Here is a 21,866-nt window from a genome sequence, read left to right as displayed (position 1 = left end):
GTGGAAAGAGTTCTGGTTTTGGCATCAGAGGACCTGGGTTCATATTTAAGCTCTGCTACTTATTGTCTTTGTGACTTTGGTTAAGTCACTTGGTCAATGTTTTTGTGTGTAAAATGAGGGTCAGACCAAATGACCTTTAAGCTCCCTGTCACTCTAAATCTATGAGCCTAGGCTTCCTTATAATATATAGCCATTTTGTTTTACAAGCTCATTATTTCTTCTAAGAGCTTTTCTTTTTCACTTGAGGTAACCTAATATTCTACAACTTGTTCTAGGGTTGCCTAGGGGCACTGATATCCTAAAGTGACTTTCCTAGGGTCACAGAGCAGTACTAGGTTCATGGTTTATCACCTAACCATGTTTTCCTGATCCTGAAACCACTCTTTATCCATCATGCTGTGCTACCTCTTACATTAGAATTATATTTGCTTACACTGTGCCATTTTTATTGCTTATGCAGAATGACAGAATTTCAAAATTTCTAGTAAAAAGCAGAATGCAGGTTATTTTTTCCTAGCAGTAAAACTAATCTGAACCAAGCAAAAACACTTATGTATTACTTTGGGGTAGCTAAAGTATTAAGATAATAACTAGCTAATTCTGCTTCCTGCTTCAGAAAAATAGGTATCATTCTGTTGCTTAAGTAATATGCCATTTCTGTTCATTGATTTTGTGTTGTTGTATTTTTGTACAGGTCACTTTCCTGTTGAATCCTTGATCTAGTTTCCGAGTCCCCCGACCTGCTCCATGATCTAGATCTAGGAAAGACTTGGAATTTTGAAATGAAGATGGAGGAGGCCGTGGGAAAAGTTGAAGAACTTACTGAGTCTCCAGTCTCACCAAAGACGTCTGAAAAACAAGAAACAGTTCAGACAGAAGATGGACCTATAGAACTAGAGTCTCATTCTCAGAAAGATGGTGTCGGTGATTCTGCAGTTCTTTCATCAATGCCTTGCTTGCTGATGGAATTGAGACGGGACTCCTCAGAGTCTCAGCTGGCATCCACAGAAAGTGATAAACCAACAACTGGCCGAGTTTATGAGAGTGACTCTTCTAATCACTGCATGCTTTCACCTTCCTCCAGTGGACATCTGGCGGATTCAGATACATTGTCTTCCGCAGAAGAGAATGAGCCCTCCCAAGCCGAAGCTACTGTAGAAGGAGATCCTTCTGGAGTGTCAGGATCAGCTGTTGGTCGCAAGTCTAGAAGGTCCCGATCTGAAAGTGAAACATCAACAATGGCTGCCAAGAAAAACAGGCAGTCCAGTGATAAGCAGAATGGCCGAGTTGCCAAGGTTAAAGGTCACCGGAGCCAAAAGCACAAAGAAAGAATCCGGCTACTGAGGCAGAAGCGGGAACTTGCTGCTCGCAAGAAGTATAACCTGCTGCAGGACAGCAGTACCAGTGATAGTGACCTGACCTGTGACTCAAGCACGAGTTCATCAGATGATGACGAAGAAGTTTCAGGGAGCAGCAAGACAGTCACTGCAGAGATACCAGGTAGAGGATGTTTTTTAAACTGAACAGTAAAGCGCCTGACACCGTTTCTCAGCTCAGTTAGATGAGTGACATTTGAGAAAAACCAGGAGACCTGCAGCTCTGTGTAAATTTGAAGACTGCAGTGTATTAACAAGACATGGCCAATTAAAAACAAAATAAAACCCAAAACCTGTTCTGAGGTTTCCTGTGCACTTTTGCACATCAGCAAAAATATTTAAATGGTAAATGATAGGGACAAGACTTTTTAAGTCGTGGAATTTCTCACAGATCTTTTTCGCTGTAACCCCATTAAATGAACTCCCATCATTGCTTTTTAGTATTGATTAGATTTAATAATCGTTATACAGCTTCATTACTAAATACGTTCTCCTGAAGAGTAGGCACCTTGTTCGATTATACAGCAGCTGCACCTAAGTTTATGGTGTCTGAAATAACATGTTCATCTTTTATCTGAGTTTTCTCATAACTCCCTTACTGCTCAATAGAGTGCTTGCTACTTTTATGTTTTATGATTCTGATATACATTTCAGTGCATGACAAGCTTAGTTGCTCTTGTTGTGCATTATTTCTATGTGAAGCTGTCACTTATTTCATTAAAAAATTGTTTTTGCAAAATTTCCCCCTTAAACCTTCTAAGCTTTAAAAATTTTGAACCATTGTGTTGATACTAGCTGGGTTGTTGCAAGGTTCTATAATTTCAAGGGTCTACAATTTATTAAGTCTGCCTCCACCATATAATTGGGTGTGGCAAAACTATTTCGGGGCAACTTTATAATTCATAGATTAAGAAAGAATGAGGTCTTTAAAGTTTCTTAATTGGTGAATCTTCTTTTGTGAAGAGACTCCTATAGTATGATCAGACTATTTCACAAACTGCTTACCTAGGATTTATCTGAACTCAGCTTTTTGCAACCCTAAAGAGGGGGAAGTTTTGGTTTTTCAAATTTTTTGTGGGTGGTCATACTATTTCTTTCTACTTTTCTAAAGGATGTTTGGGGTTTGCTTACCTCCACATGATAGAAAACAGCATATTGCTGATGTAAAAGGAGTTATTTAAAGGAAAGCCGTATTGGTTAGCTAAATCCACAAAGACCCAAATCTATACAAATTGCATAACAAGAATGATTGTAAAGCACTTTATACATATTAAAGTGCTGCATAAATGATTATAAGAATAAAGCATAGTATCACCTGTACAATCTTATGCATATTAAAGATGAGTTTTTCAGAGTCTTTAGAAATATTTGTCACTGTTTCACTATCTCAATTGAGTGAATGGGGTTTGTTTCCCTATGGGAGCTGTTTCTTTGATATACACTGGAGCTCCTTCTGGGAAGTGGGTTAAAATGATGAAAATGAAGCTCAGCATTTAAATTCAAGAGAGAGGCAAAGATGTTTGACTTGTTATAAGGTAAACTCTAGGTCGGGGTTCTTAATCTTTTTTGCATCATGGACCTCTTCAGAATGTGTTTAAATGCATAAAATAAAATATATAGGATTACAAAGGAAGCAAATTACATTGAAATACATTTATCAAAATATTTAAAAGCACCTTCCCCTTTCTTTAAACAAGGTCAAAGATGCCAGGAAGAGAATCCCTACTCTAGATGTTTTTAAAATTTTTATACTTAATAGTGATTTTACTAGTGGCAAAAAAGGAATGCCTTATAACAACTATGAAAATCTTTCCTCATACATTCTGTTGGTGAATCCCATTGCTTATGCCCAGCAGTTCAATTTGTCCTTTTGATGACTTTCTGATTACTTTTATTCTTTTAATTTTATTAAATACACAGTTTTCAGGTTTATAATTTGCTTCTGCGACATAAGATAGTTGTAATTTACCCTACAGTTTTTCTTCAGATGTAGGTTTTTAAAAGTCTGAGTTAAAAACCAGGCAAAGTCCATATAAAGATAGTGTGAGGAATCTCCCTGTTGCTATGCCTAATTCAAAAGCCAAGTTCATATGTTTCTATTGCCTAATAGCTTTGCTAGTGGGTTAGCTTCGTTATTTCTACTTTAAATCAATAAATAAAAAGCGTTGTTCAACTTTCTATTTCTACAGTTTATTAACTAAAAACAGAAGTTCATGATTTCTCTGAATACATTTTCTGAGTCACTGCAGTTCATATTGAGTAAGAATGACATGTAGTGAGTTTTAAAATAATGCAGTGTATTTGAAGTGACCGCTAAGAAGCAAATCATTAATTAGATGAGGGTAAGAATAACAATAGTTCACATTTATAGAATGCTGCAAGTTTGTCATAATACTTTACTTATGGCATCTCTTTGAGGTTAGATAGTGCAAGTATTTATTCCTATTTATAGACAAGGAAATTGAGGCCCAGGGAAGTGAAATGGCTACCTAGGGTCATACAGCTAGTAATTGTTGGAGCTAGGATTTGAACTCAGGTCTTACCAGTGCTTTTTCTTTATACTACCACTGTATTAACTTAGAATGTAAATAAGAATTCTGTTTAGTCTGTTATTACGCTCTATAAAACTATAGATCATGTGGGTCTTTAATATTAGTCACCTCAACAAAATCATAATGTCATTGCTGAAATCATTTTGCTAGCATGCATTTATTTTGGATGTGCTTATTATTTTGACATAGAGATACCTCAAATTCCCAAGAAGAGCCAGTGTGATTTTTCGTATTAAAATATTGTCTTACTTGCCCTAAAGATAAGTGCCATAAATCTAATGTGCAAATTTAGCAGTTTGGATATATTCTGAATGAACTCTAGTACAGAAACATGGAAAATGCAGATAAGCTGGAAAAAATGTGGCCAGGCTGTCAGAGAACCTTGTGGACAGCTGTGTTCTGTAGAGTGCTTGCAGCTTCAGAACCAAGGGCAGTCAGGTTGTTTGAGGCTTTTGTTATTTGCCATATTTTTAACATATACTTTAGGAAAAATAGCTGTATTTTAGGTTTTTCTTGTTTAGAAGTGATCCTGAAAGTCAAAGGGGCAATGTATTTTTAAAATTCTAGCATGGTCCTAAATGTTCAGCAGTTCTAAAGAAGTTTATGACTAATGGGTTTTTGTTTTGAGTATAAATTATTACTGTTTGAGATTCCATACATGTTTGAATTGAGCTTATAATTGGGCCAATAAATTATTATAAAGGTAAGAACTGTTTATTTAGTGCAAGGGCTTAATTATTTGGTGGACAGCTATGGCTCCATTTGAATGTCCAAAAACGATGTTTGTTTTTAAGGGTAAAATCTCTTGGCAAGTTTCACAGATTATCAGGGTGTTTTAAATTGATTTGGAGAATTGTGAAAAAGATAGTATAAGAATAGAGTATTTTGTAGTGAAGATTAATGTAATAATGGTGCATATTTACAAAAGGTTTATCTTTGAGGAATAGAAGTTCTTTATACAAATAATCTAATTACTAGCTTATCCATTATTCTGTTGTTAGTTTCTTTTAGAGCCCTTTTGTGTTTAAGGAACTGCTTTTTAGAATCCTGGATGTAAATTAGATTATAATTAGATTCTCAAAGTCTGTTCTTGGAAAAGAATTTTTATGTTTAATTCATATAGTTTTAAAAAATATATTCAAAGAGCAAAAGTTAAGATTTGACCTAACTCAAGAAATTTAATGCTTTGGAGAAACTCATCAGTGATGTGTACCAGTATATTTCCAGAGAGAACAAAAATGAAGGTTTTTCCTACACCTCTGTAGTTATTTTTAAAAGACATCTTTGGGTAATTTCTCTTACCCTTTTCTTTTAATATTATGCATTATTTAAATGATATTGTGAATTCTTTTATGTGATAATATCTGGGTAGAGTTTGTGTCTTAGATTTGCAAGCTTTGAAGCCTGTGGGAACTGCTCTTGGTGAAAGTCTTTTGCTAACTTCTTTCATTGATATTAATCTTTTTAGTGCTAGTTCCTAGTTTCTTCACTTGTTTGTGTAAGTACAGATAATTTTTCATAAGGGAAGCAAGTAACTCATTTTTTGGTGTACAAGAATGCAAAGGGTAGTGCAAACTCTTTTTTTTCCAAGAGTTTGACAGAGTTGATAGTAGATTGTGTATACGAGTCTAGGAGATCAGAATAGATTCACCTACTTTTTGGCCTTTGTGACTTAACCCAGTATTTATTGCCATCCACAACTAATTATCTTTGCAGATTGTCTCCATTCTCCTACTGCACCCCCTCCCCCCAATCCATTGCTCAGCATTCTTTCAGAAGTAAATTCAGAAAAAATCTCTGATGCCATGGAATCAAAACATCCACTTTACTCTTCTTAAACTGTTCATTTAGTTTTATTTGTCCAACTTTTATCTTGTGGTCAGACTCCTTATAGTAAATATGGTATTCTTGGAGTTCCAATTAGCAATAAGCTAAATGATTTTCTGCAGTCTCAGGAAAAGTAGTATTTTTTATCATGAAATATTGCATGCTGCTTTCAACATTTATTAACTGTGAAGACATCTAAAAATTATTTCTGATAACAGGACTTAGAGTTTCAAAATCCTCTAATTGTGGCAATAGAAATATTCATGGATATAGAATAAGCCACTTATAGTTGAAAATATATATATACACATCTATTTTGAAACAAGAATATGGTAACATTATGGTATTAGTGACTCCCCCAACCCTTATCCCTCTTTGCCTTTCTTAAAAATACTTAAATTCTTTCAGGTAATTGGAGGTTACAGGCTACTTTCTCATCAGTTTTGTATCCACCTGGCCATTAGCATTGTTTGTGCTGTTTTCCTGAGTTAGCATGTCTTAATAAATATAATGTTCTGACTTAATGATGTCTTATCAAATGGCCTCAATGTCTTTAAAGCTGGCTTCAGTCGTGCTGGGGGATCTGGAGGAGCGACCAGGGAAATTCCAGGATTGCTTGACAGGGGCACCGTATGGGATAGGAACTGCATAGGCAATGTCCTGGAAGAGGCCATGAACTGCTTTGCCGAGATGCAGAGGCAGACAGAGGAGAAATTTCGCATGTGGATAGAAAAGCTAACCCGCGTGGACACTGAGGAAGAAAGCAAGCAGCAACTGGAACCCAGGGAACCTAAAATGCAACTAGCTGGCCAAAGAATTCCCCCTACCACTCAATCAGGTGCATCTGTACAGATCCCTGAGAGCCACGTTCTTCCACAGCAGCCCTTCAGTTCTTATGTGAGCTGTCAAAATATCGATACTACATTAGAGTTTCCGACGACTTTTAATAACAATTTTCCAACTAACTTTTCAGAAAATGGAAATATTGCAGAGCATGATTTGAATCAGTCACAAACTTAAAATAAGTCTTAAAAGGGTCCTTGGATTATGTTAAGAAAAACATACTTTTCTCCCTGTGAGTTTTTTTCCCCTTGATGTTTTAAACACAATAACAATAAATGTTTTAAGAACAATTTTATATGCTCAAAACAAAAAAAATCACCAAAGCTTTGTCAGATATAACCTAGAATCCTTGTTATATATTCTTGGAACGTTAGAGTTATGTTTATTATACTATAATAGGAATAACATTCATCTGTATGCATTTTGCATGCCAAAATTATAGGAAAATTTAATTAAAATTTTTGACACTTAACGAATGCCATTGCACCCAAGAGTTTATGAGCATTTGCTAATTCCATGTGTGTTTGTTTGTATACTTACATTCTGCAATTTAAATTTCCCTAAATATCACCGTTCTTCCTATTCCAATTTGGTAGATCATATAAAATAATCTTACCTCAAAGGTGTATAGGTAATGAATGTGCATGACAATATGATGCCCCATTAATCCACATAACATTTAGTCACTCATTTTTATTCAGTAGTTTTTTATGAATTCCATTGCTACATAATTAAAATAACATTCATGTGGAGGAAAAAGCATTGAATTCATTCATCAAATATTGAGTACCTACCAGGTGCTCTTGGAGGCCTAAAGATGAATGAATAAAACAATAGTCACTTCCTTTAAAAACCTTGACTTCTACTTAGAAAAAATGATTGTGTCATATATTGGTACATAGATGAATGTGTATCTTCAACTAAGAATTCAGAGTAGAAGCTAGGCAACTGTTATTAAATTTTTACTGGTCACCATTGTACTCTGATCTAAAATGAATACATTTTCTATGATCTTTTTTAGAGTAGTCTAATTAAAAGTATCATTTATTAATAGATACTATTGAATGAAGTGGTCATTTAGCTAAGTGACCTATTTATTGTTTGGATTTAGTTTTATTTGTTAGACTTGGAAAAAATAACTCAAGGAAATGCATAAGTGCACGCACATTGGAACTTCTATAGGGCACATACATTAAAATAATTGGGGTGACTTATCTACAATTTTAAATTATTATGCTTTAGTAGATATTATTGTGATACACAAGATTCAGAAATACTGATTTTTATTTTTTGAGTTTATATGAAGAGTATTGATTGAGAATATTGATATTTTTAAAAAAGAGAAAGTGTATAATAGGAATAAATTGTTTTGGGTTTTTACAATGGTTCACTTTTCTTGGTGCCATTTTCTTGGCTTAGCCTTAAAAATTATCCTTTAGCTCATCCTTCAAAATTACATCAATATAGTTAATCAATTTTGAAGGATATTTATTTTAATGGATGATAAAGTTGTAGTTGTGATTTGAGGAATGTCTTAATTATGTATTTTAGAAATTGAGAAATGAATAGATAGGTTGTGTTTGGAGTTTGTTTCCTTTATCATTATACTTCGTGAATTTAGTTTTGAACCTGTCAACAGACTGTGTTTAGAATGAAGTAAAAAGAATATTTTTTTTTCTGTGTTGAAATGAGGAGCATTTATTTCTAGTTTGTAAATTAAACCTAGAGAATATGTTTTTAATATCCTTCCTGCTCAAGCTGATGTTTTCTCTCCTGTTTTCATTTTTTGTGTATGTGTGTGGTTTAGAATTGAAAAATAATTCTGTGATTTTTTCCCCCCTCCCTCTTCTGTGTCTCCATCTCTCCCATTTGTCAATAGTCTTGAACTTGAAAGGAGGGTTTGAAGAGGGTAGGGAAGGTGGAAACCTGAGATATTGGACCTCATTAACCTCTTACATTTTACAGGCGATGGACTTTGTTCTTTTATGGTTGTATCTCAGAATACATAGGAGCAAAAAACATCTATTGAAATTAGAACAAGTTGAGAAAAATCTATTTTTGTATGTAATGCCTGTGTAAAAGGCCCCCCTGTGGATAATTTTTGATAATAGGACTGGAGTTTAAAAAGATTTTAGATAACCTGCCCTCAGTTTCTCATAAAATTTTAGGTATAGATTTTTCACTATTATCTACTCATCTCTTTGAATGAAATTATATGTGCATTTCCCAAACATCATACTGTGTATCTTTATGTTTTAAGTGTTCATGCTTGTAGGTAAATTTAAAAATGTAGCTCTGGTTTTGAATGGCCAAAATTTAATTAGTTTATCCCCAGATGATGTTGAGATTTTTCAGGGAAGGTTTCCTATTCTCCTCAGTTTTTAGAATATAATAGATTTTACTATGTGTATATTTTTAGAGATATAAACCAAATTAACTTTTTTAGCATGTTAACACTACTGATTTTTCCATGTATGCAGAAATTGCTTTAAACAGTTAAATGATTTTTTGTACATCAATTAATGTTTAATATATTAAGCATGTCCAGAAATACCTTTTATTTTTAAAAATAAAAAATTTAAACATCTTACAAAAGAAAGTCTGGCATGTAGACTTGAACCAACCAAGTAGTTGCTGATATTATATTGACCTGATTTATTGATCAATTTTACTTATTAATGGACGGTAACTTTGTAGCATAGGATATGGTATGATCTTCATCTGGTTTCTTTGTGTTAGCAAGCACACAATTAAATGGAATGGATCTAATGTGTCCTAAATATGTTTTGATACTTTTAATTAGTATTTCAGGTAGTAATAATTGTTTTTATTAAAAAGACTCATAAGTACTGTGAAGTTCCTACCATATAGTGTTTAAATACAGTAATGAAAGTTTTAGCAAAAAAATTAAAGGGGATTTAAAAAAAACCAGTTACAACACTTTAGTTAATGGAACCCCCCACTAAAATATTAAAACTTTTTACCTTTCAAAAATAGGGTATTGATTTTTTTCTCTTATGTGAAAAGTTTAACATTACAATAATTTTGTAGCCGAAACATTTAATGGATGTAATTTAAAAACCTGATCAATTTTGCTTATTGTGCCTTGAATATATCTTAATGTATTACTGTTTTAAGGAATATTGTTTTGAAAAACAAACTTGGAAGAATCTCAGTGACCTGGCTTGTTCAGATGTGAACAATGATTTATTCCCTCTACAACATAGCCAAGTGGTCCACTTGAAGACTTCCAGGGATTGAGAGAGAGCCCATTACCTCCTGAAGGCAACCCATTCCCTTTATGGACAGTGCTGATTGTTAGGGAGCTTTTCATCAGACCAGACCTAAATTTGCCTCTATGCAGCGATCTGCTCATCGCTCTGTCTTTTGTGGCCAAATAGAACAAATCTGTTCTGACAGCCCTTCATATACTTGAAGTCTAATATTTTGTGTCCTCTAAGTATTTTGTAGGCTCATTGTTCTTACTTCCTTTGTCATATCTTTATATGGTAAGATATTGGAACCCATCATCTCATCATCATTCTTCTAAGGATGATTGTTATCTCCAGGTTCATTCTCTTTTCTTTTCTTTTCTTTTCTTTTCTTTTCTTTTCTTTTCTTTTCTTTTCTTTTCTTTTCTTTTCTTTTCTTTTCTTTTCTTTTCTTTTCTTTTCTTTTCTTTTCTTTTCTTTTCTTTTCTTTTCTCTTCTTTTCTTTTCTTTTCTCTTCTTTTCTCTTCCTTTCTTTTCCTTCCTTTCTTCCTTCCTTTCTTCCTTTCTTCCTTTCTTAATTTCTTTCTTCCTTTCTTAATTTCTTTCTTCCTTTCTTTCTTTCTTTCTTCCTTTCTTTCTTTCTTTCTTTCTTTCTTTCTTTCTTTCTTTCTTTCTTTCTTTCTTCCTTCCTTCCTTCCTTCCTTCCTTCCTTCCTTCCTTCCTTCCTTCCTTCCTTCCTTCCTTCCTTCCTTCCTTCCTTCCTTCCTTCCTTCCTTCCTTCCTTCCTTCCTTCCTTCCTTCCTTCCTTCCTTCCTTCCTTCCTTCCTTCCTTTCTTCCTTTCTTTCTTTCTTTCTTTCTTTCTTTCGAATGGTATTTGGAAAACTATAAAAGTGAAATAATGTCCACCATGGGGTATTTCTGTGGTACTGTGATGAAAAGTACAAGAAGTCTCTTATCAATGTGAATAATCACCTCTCCTGAAGTGGTTGCATTATTCAAATTTGCACTTGATATTTCCATTGGGCTGGAATTAGTTACCATATTTTATATAATTATGACTTCAAATAGTGCAAATTTAAAAATACATGTGACCACTTCAGAGATTCATTATTCACTTTAGGACCTAACTGCATAAGAAAGCATTTGCTTTTGAATAGAGTAATTTAGATTCAATTTCTTATATATACCTCTATTTTCAAAGTATTGTCATAAATATTAGAAATATGTCCTGTTCTGGCTGTTCGCCATTAAGTTCTGATGCTAGGGAAACACTCCTTCCTTCAAGCTTTTAAATTAATTTAGCTTTTGGTTGAAGTATTTGTGAATAAAACCTTATTCACACACTATTTTCCCTTTCCTCCTTTATGGGTGTGTAACAAATTCAAGAACATTTTGGTGGAAAAAAATCATCAGATAGTTGTTCCATTTGGGAGCAGCTTGTTTTTTAGGAGAGGAAAAGATGAAAATGACTGGGCTGTTGACTTTTGAAAGTACCCCCGCCCCAAACAAAAAGATACAAGCTCCTTTCTGACTGGTTCATGTAGACATTGGCACATCAGCAATTAATAATCTTTTGGAGAATTTAACCAGCAAATCAAAATGATTCTGAAAGACATTCATTTTATAACGCTTAATGGGAGAAATCCTTTGAGTATATGTTAGTAATACTTTAAAAACCCAACTAAGTTTTACACAGTATACATTATAGTTGTCAAATTATTATTCTAAACTTGATTTTTAGCTTGTGCCTCAGAAAAGTTGAAAAATGAAGTTGAAGTCATAGAACAGAAATCATGACTTCAACAGGCTATTCTCAGGGAATTGTTAATTTTGTAGAAATCTTTCTTTTAAGAACAAGCCCACAAATTATAGTAGATATTTTATATAATTTTTTGCAAATTAAATTGGAAATTTTATATCGTTGAGTACATGTAACATATACTTGTTCTGTTGATCTTTGGAAGTATTGTTTCTTTATCCAAGTTAATTTAAATGTCCCCTTGGAAGAGTTTCCATAATTTAAAAATGTTGGTGTATAACAAAACTAATTCATCTTTTGTGGGGAAGGGATGATGGTAGCCTGAAGCATAGTGGTCGTTAAATATTGTTTATTTCTACGTACGAAATATGACTATAAATTCTTTAAGAACAAATACCAGAACTTATATATATCCAAATGAGTGTCACCTTGGAAATGATGCCCTTTGGTAGGCTCTACTTCACTGATTCACTAATGTTTAAAGCTTCTCCAGAACTCCCTCTGAAATCTGCTTTCAGTGCCTTTGTAGTGTTGTCTCACATATCTTTAATAGTGGCAAAGCTGTATTCTTTGAAGGTAGATTTGAATTTGGAGGGAGCTGCTACCTTTTGTCAAAAAGGTAATGGGGCCTCTCATCTCAGGAGAATTATACTGTCCCTAATTCCGGATATATATAATGTGCTTTGAGCCATGGCAGTATCATTGAAATAAGAGTAGCCTTCTCTACTAACACTTCTTGCTAAGGGGCTAGTACTCCTTTGGCTGTTTAAAACTGTAATCTTACTGCCTTATAGTTACATCTTGTATATATGTTAACCTAAATTAGTGCAGTTGAGCAAGGTGACGTGTCTATATAGTACTTTATCGTTTATCCAGGTGAATTTTTAAGTAATACATCTTGAATTAGTGGGATCCTAAGGATTTCCTAATGTAAATGGATGAATTAGAAGATTCCAGATTAAGTCTTCTAAATCAAGGCTTCTTAAATTTTTTCCACTTGTGACTCCTTTTTGCCTGAGAAATTTTTATGACCCCAGGTGTAAAGGTATATAAAATAAGTATACGTAACCTTTTGCTGTTGCCAAATTTTTCGTGATCCCCATATTCATGTATATATACATACATACATACATACACACACACACATAAATATTTTTAAATTCGTTTACACAAGCCCGAGGGTCGTGATCCACCATTTAAGAAAATTTTCTAAATCTTGTCTCATTTGGAGAGAAAAAGATAAAGTATAGCTTCAGGATTAATGATATAAAAATACTTCCTCTGAATTTTGTTTTGCTAAAGGTGATAGGACCACATTTGTCACCTATTGTATTCCTATCTTCTGGATCACTGGAAGGAAAATATCATGTGGTCCCAGACAACTTTATGGTAATCTTCATTCATATAAACATCCCTTGTTTTCATTCACCTCAATAGGCTTATTAGATAAATGAACAAATTCATCCCTCCACTACTAGCATTTTGTGACTTTTACTCATGCTCTTCTGGAAAAATTGGACTTTTCATCAGAATAGCCTTAGAATATAAGAGTTCCATGAACACTTTTTTTTTTTTTTTTTGCGGGGCAATTGGGGTTAAGTGACTTGCCCAGGGTCACACAGCTAGTTAGTGTTAAGTGTCTGAGGCCAGATTTGAACTCAGGTACTCCTGAATCCAGGCCCGGTGCTCTATTTTTTAATGTAGCTTTTTTGGTCTTTCAGCTGTTTTGTTAGGCCCATGAATTCTGCCCTGGGCTTTAGAGCCTTTGGCTACCACTTTTAGATTTTACCTGTGTCAAGAAATAACAAATAATTTGCAAAATGCTACGTAAGTATAAAAGTACATATATAATTATAAATGGAGTCTAAGATGACCTGATTCAAGTAAAAAGTCTGATATATGCTGGCTGTGTGACTCTGGGCAAATCATTTAATGTCTCACTGCCCCAGGCATTTCTCAATGTATAGTTTTCAGAAACCCAATCAACAAACGTTTATTAAGTGCTTACTGTGGGCAAGGCACCTTGCCAAGTGTGGAGATACATAACAAGGCAACAAATGATCTTTGCTCTCAGTTGCTGATATGCATTGGTAAAGGGAATTTCTTCACTGGAGGAATCCCCACACCAATCACACCACAGCCCCCCCCCCCCCCCCCCCCCCCCCCCCCAAAGTCTTAGTTTCTCCATGATAAAACAAAAACCAAAATCTCTTTTTTACCAAAACCAAAATTTCGAATTTAATGTACTGTGTTTGATGGGGACAGATGACCAACAAATCTGGTTTACTTGAACTATATTATAATCATGAAAGTTTTCATATTTTTGAGAGGATTTCTTTGGGGCATAAATTTCACATGAATAAATTTGAACTCAGGTCCTCTTGAGTCCAGGGCTGGTGCTTCATCCACTGCGCTACCTAGCTGCCTCCAACAGCTACCTTTTTTTTTTTTGGCAGGGCAATGAGGGTTAAGTGACTTGTCCGGGGTCACACAGCTAGTAAGTGTCATGTGTCTGAGGTCAGATTTGAACTCAGGTCCTCCTGAATCCAGGGCCGGTGCTTTATCCACTGCGCCATCTAGCTGCCCCTTTCATATTCAGTATTGAGATTGCCAGTTGAAGAAGGGTATACTTGTTATGATAGGAGGGGTTAGGTACCATTATTACCAGATCCCAAGATTATAAATTTGGATCTGGATGATATTTAGATCATCCATTCTGACTCTCATTTTACAAATAAGAAACTAGAGAAGTTAAGTGACTTGCTATCATAGATAGCAGGTGGCAGTGGTAGGATTTGAAATGAGGTGGTCTGACTCCAAATCTAGTATTCTTTCTACTGTCTTGTGCTGTATCCCTAGAAATTAAAAAAAAAAAAGGAATTGAGTGTGCCTTGCACAGGGTAGAATTGGTATTTTTTTGTGTCTAATAGATCTTCTCAGTCCATGTAAATTCCACAAATCTCCCTTTAAAACACACACACACATTTATATACACGTGTATGTATTTTTTGTTGTTTCACAATTGTGTCTGACTGCTCACGACCCCATTTGGGGTTTTCTTGGCTAAGATACTAGTGTGGTTTTCCATTTCCTTCTCCAGAACATTTTATGGATAAGAAAACTGAGACACACAGGGTTAAGTGACTTGCCCAAGTTCACACAGATAGTGTTGAATGAGGCTGGATTCTAACTCAGGTCTTCTGAATTCCAGACCTGGCACTCCTGGCAATCCACTGTGCCACAAATATACATATACATACATATACATATAACTATATCCTCTCTCCCCTTATCTATCTATCTATCTGTACACATACACACACACATAACTATTAAAGCATAAAATTGCACTGTGACTTTGGGACACCTTGTATGTGGATCAAAATCCCATGCAGGCAATTTAAATTGTGGTATAATTTGTATTTCAGAAATGGTGCATAGAGGAATTCCTGTTGAAAGTATATTCAAATCCTCTTCAAAAGCAACTGAGAAAGTTGTCTTTGGAATAAGTATTATAAGACGAATTAGATGTAATCTAGTCATTCAACACCCAGAGAGTTTATGAACAAATTCCCTTTTCTTGGCTTTTTGAATACTTCCAAATTCAGGAAAATTAATGGTGGTAGAAAATTTAAATCAAGATCAAATCCAATTAATGAAAGATATTTAAATGTGATATGTTACTACAGCATAAAAAAGATGCATATAAAATGAAGGAACTATTAGGAATGTTTCTTTAGCAATTAAATTCTATTTGCATCCGATTTTAATGTTTTAGGGAGAATGTAACTGGACTATTAAAATTCTTCTTACTGTATTTTCAGTATGTATTATTTGCCAAATTAACCCTGTACATTTGGATTGTAACTACTGTAATTTAGAGTTAAATAAATATAAAATGTGATTAAATGATTCTTGTTACTATGTTTATAAAATGGGCAATATATTCTGTATTTTAGTCAATTTCTTTGACAATAACTAATTCATGTTCAGCTTTTAAAGACTTGTGTTCTTGAGTTGTAAAGTAAATCAAACAGGTTTGTATTTTATGTAATAGTAAAAATTCCATTCTTGAATATTGAACTTAATAGTGATAGATGTTTTGAACACTCATTGAGTTTTGCTACTTAATGCATTTACTTTTGTTTCAAATGTTAGAAACTGTCTTTGAACCTTCTAGCTTACAATGAAGGACCAATGATTTAGAAATATTGTAAGAAAGCAGGGATTGGCTTTCCCCCTTCATTTATTTTAGACTAAGCATAGACAATTCCATATTAAGTAGAATTATTTGTCAAATGCCAAAATTTAGCTGAATCATAATGTAGCAGGCTTCTTTTAGGAGGGACTGAAAAGTTGTGATGAGTAAAATCTTAATTAGCATAAGGTGAATAGAAGCACTTTAGCGAACATAAATTCATGGGATAATTTGCTATTTAACTTGGTTCTAAACTAGTTCTAAGACCTTTTTTTGTTGTTTGTTACATCTGTGTAGTCTCTCCTTAGCCAGTTCTCCTTTTCTCTCCTTCCCTCCCTCCAATAGCTTCTCTATTTGTTCCAGAGAGATCAGGATGTTGTTTAAAAAGAATGAATTCTTCAAGGTATAGATCCTATTTAAGGATAAATAGATTCTCTTGAATACCTACATATGGCTTTCAAAATAACTAGAATTCTTTAGAATCTGCTGGTACCCGTTTGTTATACTTTCATCTATTTTGAAATCCAAACCTACTTCTCAATTTTTCCCCCTAACCCCCTCTATTAGTATTGTAGATTAAAATGACAACTTCTTGTTCCCACACTCATATTTCCTTGAGACTTCAGTATTTTCTTGCTTATTTAAAATTGTTCTGTGGTCTTTTAAAACTGTGAAACAACTTTTCCTTTATAGGTAATTGTTTCACTGGTAGATCCAATTTATCATAGTGGTATGTGGCTTAAGAATTATGACTGCTTTAGAACTTTTCATTCCTATGGTGGTTTTGATTGAATGAGTTTATTTTACTTCTAAGTAAAAGTTATGAGAGCTAGTGCAGTAGAAAAGTGATAAATTGAACACTGATTTATTTAAATCCCCAAAGTACTTTCTCTATTGAATAATTTGTCAATGTTATTATTGTTAAGGGGGAACTATTATTTTGCTATATTTCATTTTTCTCTAGCCATGTCTTTTTATACCTGTTCTTATAATAGTTTATTAACTTTTTAATAAAATAGCTTTGTGGTACAATTCTGAGAAAATAAATATGCATCAGTTTTTGCGTATGTTTCCAAAATCTAAAACACAGAGAACTGTTTTGCTGTGCATGGTAGACTTTGACATTTTTGTTTAATTGACTTCAGTTTAAATTATTCCATCTCTTGAAGACCTCATGTTTCGTATAATTCTTCTTTTAAAAAACTATTCAGTTATTTCTGAACTGGCCTTTATTTTCAGTTTTTTTCTTTCAGCTGTTTCTTCCTTGACAGTAATGGCATTTATACAAAAGAAAAACATGCATTTTCCTTCTGATGCTAGTTCTTGTTTTGTAAACTTAATATTTCACTTGTGTAAATTGATATCTTGCTATATAGTAGTAAAAATTATTACCAAATTTCATGTCTCCAGTAACAGTAAAATTCTAATTGTCAGTTTTTGAATACTCACAGTTTATAAACAGCGAGTGTTCCAAAAGTTGTTAGTACCTTGAAACTGTGGAACTATTTTCGCATAGTATGCTTTAAGAATAGAAAAATGTGGCTTCAGCAATATTGAACAAAAAGAAAAATCTGTTGAACCAATATATCTGGAGGAGGAGGAAGAAGAATTAGTAAAGAAGAAGAAGAAGGGAGGATGAAGATCTGTAATGGATTTTATATTAAATTATACTGTAGATACTAGTAACTATATCAGTATTTCTTTAGGAAAATATGAGAAATTTAATTAAGTATGTCAGGAACTCACCTCCCCAACCTGTAGCCCTGTCAGTTTTTGAAGACTTATTTCTGCTGACCTGCCACACTCATAATGTGAGTGAAGAAGGGCAGTGAGGAGTCTTGCACCAACTGTTCGTTGATTGTGGTTAGTTACTATTGGTTTGGGTAGGAGAATTTGTGAAGCAGGACAGTATATGAGGAATGGGGCCATGGAATTTTGAGGTGAGAATATGGAATAAGGGCAGCAACTGTAGCAGTATAGGTTAATTATTAGGAAACCTTTCATATTGGTCCTGTGTGGCTTCTGGTTAAGCATTCCTTTACTATATGATAACTCATCAGATATTTAAAGGCAGATTCTGTTTCTCCCTTTTGCCTCTTTTTGTGTCCCCTAAGTTTAGTACAGTACCTGGCACTGTAGGTGCTTAAATTGATTTTGTCATTCCAACCACCTCTATGCCATTTAAACAGCTCAATTCTTTCAGGTCATTGTCATATTGCAATTTTGCTCATATAGTCCAATTTTAATTCCCTTGATCATCTTAGTTTCTATGGCGGCACTGTGGCTAATTAAGTGGTCTGAGCATGATACCCTAAAGGTGGTCTTACCAGAGCTGATCATACAGTGTTACACTCCCCATTCTCTTTTGGCTACTTTGCCTCTATTGTTGTGGCCTAAGGTTGCATTTGTTATTGTTGACTTTCTGTTAATGGATGTTGAGCTTGGAATAGTCCAGAATCCCAAGTCTTTCTTTATACAAATGCTTATCCACTTTTCCCATTCTGTTACTGTGCTTTTTTGAACCCAAGTATAAGACATTCATCTCTGTTATATTTCTTTTTAGTAGTTTTAGTCCTTTGTCACAGTATTGTGATGTTTTTGCATCTCAATTCTACTATCCATTGTATTGGCCTTTCTTTTCAACATTCCAGAATTCATAAATTTGATCTAGGCCTTCCTCCAACTCATTGATAAAATTGTTGAACACAATTGAGCCAAGTAGAGAACCTTATGATAATCTACTAGAAAGCTCCTTCTAGGTTTGACTGCATTAATCAACATTCTGGATTCAATAATTCAGCCAGTTTTTAATGTCTAACTGTACTATTATTTCATCTACTTATCTCCATCTTATCCATGGAAATATCATGACATTGTTAACTTCCTTGTTGAGGCTCAGGTAAGCATTGACTTTGCATTCCCCTAATTTATTAGTTTATTAAAACTATGTTAGGGGAAAAACAAAAACCAAGATTTTTCTGGCATGATTCTCTTGATGTTCTGGCTTTTAGTAATCACCTTTTAGTAAGTGCCCATGAATCACCCCTTTTAAAATAACTTTCTAGAATTTTTTCAGGAATCAGTCTTACTTGCTGATACAATTTGTAGAATCAGCTATCTTTGCCTTTGTGAAAATTAGAGTGTTTGTCTTCAGTCTTACATCGTCTTCTTTCTTCTCTACAGTTCTCCTGAGTTCACTAATAGTATTCACATCACTGAGTCTTTTCTATACCTAAGGTCCAAGTTGACTAGGTGAGATGATTTGAACATATTGAGGGTCACTTCTGTGCTCTATTTATTTTGAGTTGCAATTCCTCCTTAAATTTTTGTTCCATTTTTTTCAAATATCACACCCATAAGCTCAGATTTATCAGGGACCTCAGATCATCTAATTCAACCTATTAGATATATAGCAGGAATTTACCCTACAACACCTGATAAGTGGTTATCCAGCCTCTACTTGAAGACCTCCAGTGATTGGGAACTCCACTGCCTGGGGAAGCTGCTTATTCCATTTGTGGTTAGCTCTACTTGTTAAAATTTATCTTAAAGAAAATCAAATATATTGATATATATTTCTCTGGATTTTCCACCTATTACTTTTTAAAATCTGAATATCCTTTCCTTGATAGGGAAGGAAAAAGGAAAAATAAGAATTGACAACCAGTGTTTTATTCAGTAATTGAATATTTAAGTAAAGGTAGATTGGCATAGGTTATCTCTGTTCTGCTTGATTCAAGCTGGTTTTCATGTCTTTATGAAGGATAGGACTACCTGACTGAATGTAAAGTTAACTTCGATTAAATCATATTAAAGAAATGTTATAGAAGAAAGCCAATAATTGGAAAAGAGTGATCTACAATATTAGGAAAGCTTATATGAGAATATATTTGAGAATATTTTATTATTGAGAATAACTTTTATGAAAGAATACTGTTAGAACGGATCAATGAGAACTCAAACCTGAGTAAGAGAAAATAAAATGAGTGCTAATATTAAGATACAAAAGGAAAAGAAGCATAGACTTTTTGGTGGTTTCATAGGGGGAATAGAGGGGAGACAAAGGGAAAATTATAGGAGTTAGCAATACTTGATGAGAAATCGCTTAACAATCTTACTTCCCATGCTAATGGATGATTTAAATATATAGCCAATCTTGAGGTTAGAAATTCTTTGCCCCAAGCAGCTTTTTTTTTTTTTTAAAGCTATTAAAAAAGAGTCAATGAATAGAATGATTTTATTTTCTTTCTTCCCCTTCTGGTAAAAGATAATTAACAGTAGGGAATATCCAAAAGTCCTCTAACATAAAGAGCAGGAGAAGCAAGGAAACTGGATAATTTACAAACTAAAACAATACCCCTGAAAAAATCTTGTTGATATTTGTAGATAATGGGTATAAGGGAGGAAAAAAATTAAGGTATTGACAGATTCTAAAATTCAAAATAAGAGAGAGTGAGATGGAGTAGATACATCATTTATTGATTTCATAGAAAGAGAAGTGTATCTTAGTGAATCTTCATGTGAACATTTTTTTGTTGACAGTCTCATGAAAACTGAAGTCATCTCTTCCCTCTTCAGTGGTAATATGATTTCTCCACCCCCCCCCCCAACCCCCCCCATGTCTTAGAGAGGTAATCAAATGATAGGAAAGAAGTTGTCTCTGTTCATTATTTAATATAGTTACATGAGTAGGTTCATACCAAACAGCATAAATATCCCAAGTTAGCTGTCTTAATACCATTGTATTAGGTCTCAGAATCATTTTTCAGATTGGGGGTGGGGGGAAGTGTACTTTTTGAAAGCAGACAAATTACTCCAGTATATTAGATTTTTATACCTTAATATGAATGATCCAGACTTCATGATGAAGCCAAGATTGAATGACAATAAGTTTACTTTGGCCCTGGTACATAAAGAAAGACCATGAATTTTAAATTCACATCTGAAAGAGGAATATAAAGTATTGATCACTTATTGTGAGCTTTCTGGAAACTAAAAGTTTGGTTAGTGATCAAATTTATTACTGTCATGGAATGCAAAAATATGAAAAAATGTTGCTGTTTTTGTTTATAATGTATGCTAAATTTAAGCTAAGTTATAAGGTGTGCTGTTTGGAAGTGTGGAAGATACAAGAGTGGAGCTACAGATAACAAGTTTATGCTTGTATTTCCTACTGAAGAAGACTTTCACACAAGTTATTTCCATGGGTAGGTGATAAGAAATATCACTCTGCATGTATATACATTTATTATATATATATAAATTTTGCATGATTATACATGTAGGAGTGGTACAATTTTGACTTTGACTGATAATGACTTTTTAAATATAATTTTTTCTCTAATTACATGTTAACACATTTTTAAACATTTAAAAAAGTTTTGAGTTGATAATTACTTTTTGTTTAGATCTAATTTGAAGTTTCTAGATCTGTCTAAATTTTGGTGAGTATTTTTTCTCAATGATATTGGCAAAATGGTTAAAAACTCATTCACTGAAAAAGTTCATTGAAGGAAATAAATATTTTAAGTTAAAATGAGTTCTTATCCAAAAAATATTGTCAAATAGTCAATATTGTACTTGACCCTCGTATCTTCTGCACTCGTGTGTGTTTTTTTAAAAAGAGATCACACAGTATGTTGATATGTGTATGTATGTGTGTGTTTATATATGTGTGTGTATGCATATATATATACATATACACATATATATCACTTTGAACTCTGACGATAACATTATGGAAGATATCAAACAGTGCTGCTTTATTTAAAAAAAATATTATCATGATGCAGTCTTAAATTTAGACTAAAATGCAAATCCTTCAATAAAACCATGGATCATTCCTCAGCTATTTAATTAAAATGTCCCTGCTAAAATTAATTTCCCCCTTTTGGGGAATGAAGAACATTTTTCTTATTAAATCATTGGAATATATTTTAAGTATAATCGTCAGAATTTCATATTGTGTCACATTCACACTATATGCTGGCATCTAATTATACATTTATTTTTATGTTGAGTTTTAATTTTTTTTGTTGTTTATATTATTATTCTGTTAATATGTGGGGTAACTTGGAGGAACAAAGACAAAAATATGT

The 21,866-nt window shown here is 33.6% G+C and overlaps 1 protein-coding gene across 6 annotated transcripts in view; it reads left to right on the top strand.

Annotated features, from left to right (window-relative positions):
• C1H18orf25 (chromosome 1 C18orf25 homolog) overlaps positions 1-21,866 on the top strand; it is a 107,437-nt gene that overhangs the window by 61,532 nt on the left and 24,039 nt on the right. For 5 of the 6 annotated variants that reach the window (XM_043984842.1, XM_043984872.1, XM_043984858.1 and 2 more), the window contains exon 2: positions 695-1,500. In XM_043984842.1, the coding sequence (XP_043840777.1) occupies positions 783-1,500 (718 nt within the window). In that variant the 5' untranslated portion in view covers positions 695-782. Of the gene's footprint in view, positions 1-694; positions 1,501-6,314; positions 10,160-21,866 lie in introns of those variants that run through there. The other variant, XM_043984848.1, reaches the window with a different exon arrangement.

The sequence above is a fragment of the Dromiciops gliroides genome, chromosome 1 (assembly GCF_019393635.1).
Source record: "Dromiciops gliroides isolate mDroGli1 chromosome 1, mDroGli1.pri, whole genome shotgun sequence".
Classification (NCBI taxonomy): Eukaryota; Metazoa; Chordata; class Mammalia; order Microbiotheria; family Microbiotheriidae; genus Dromiciops; species Dromiciops gliroides.
This window is presented reverse-complemented; position numbering and strand designations above follow the sequence as displayed.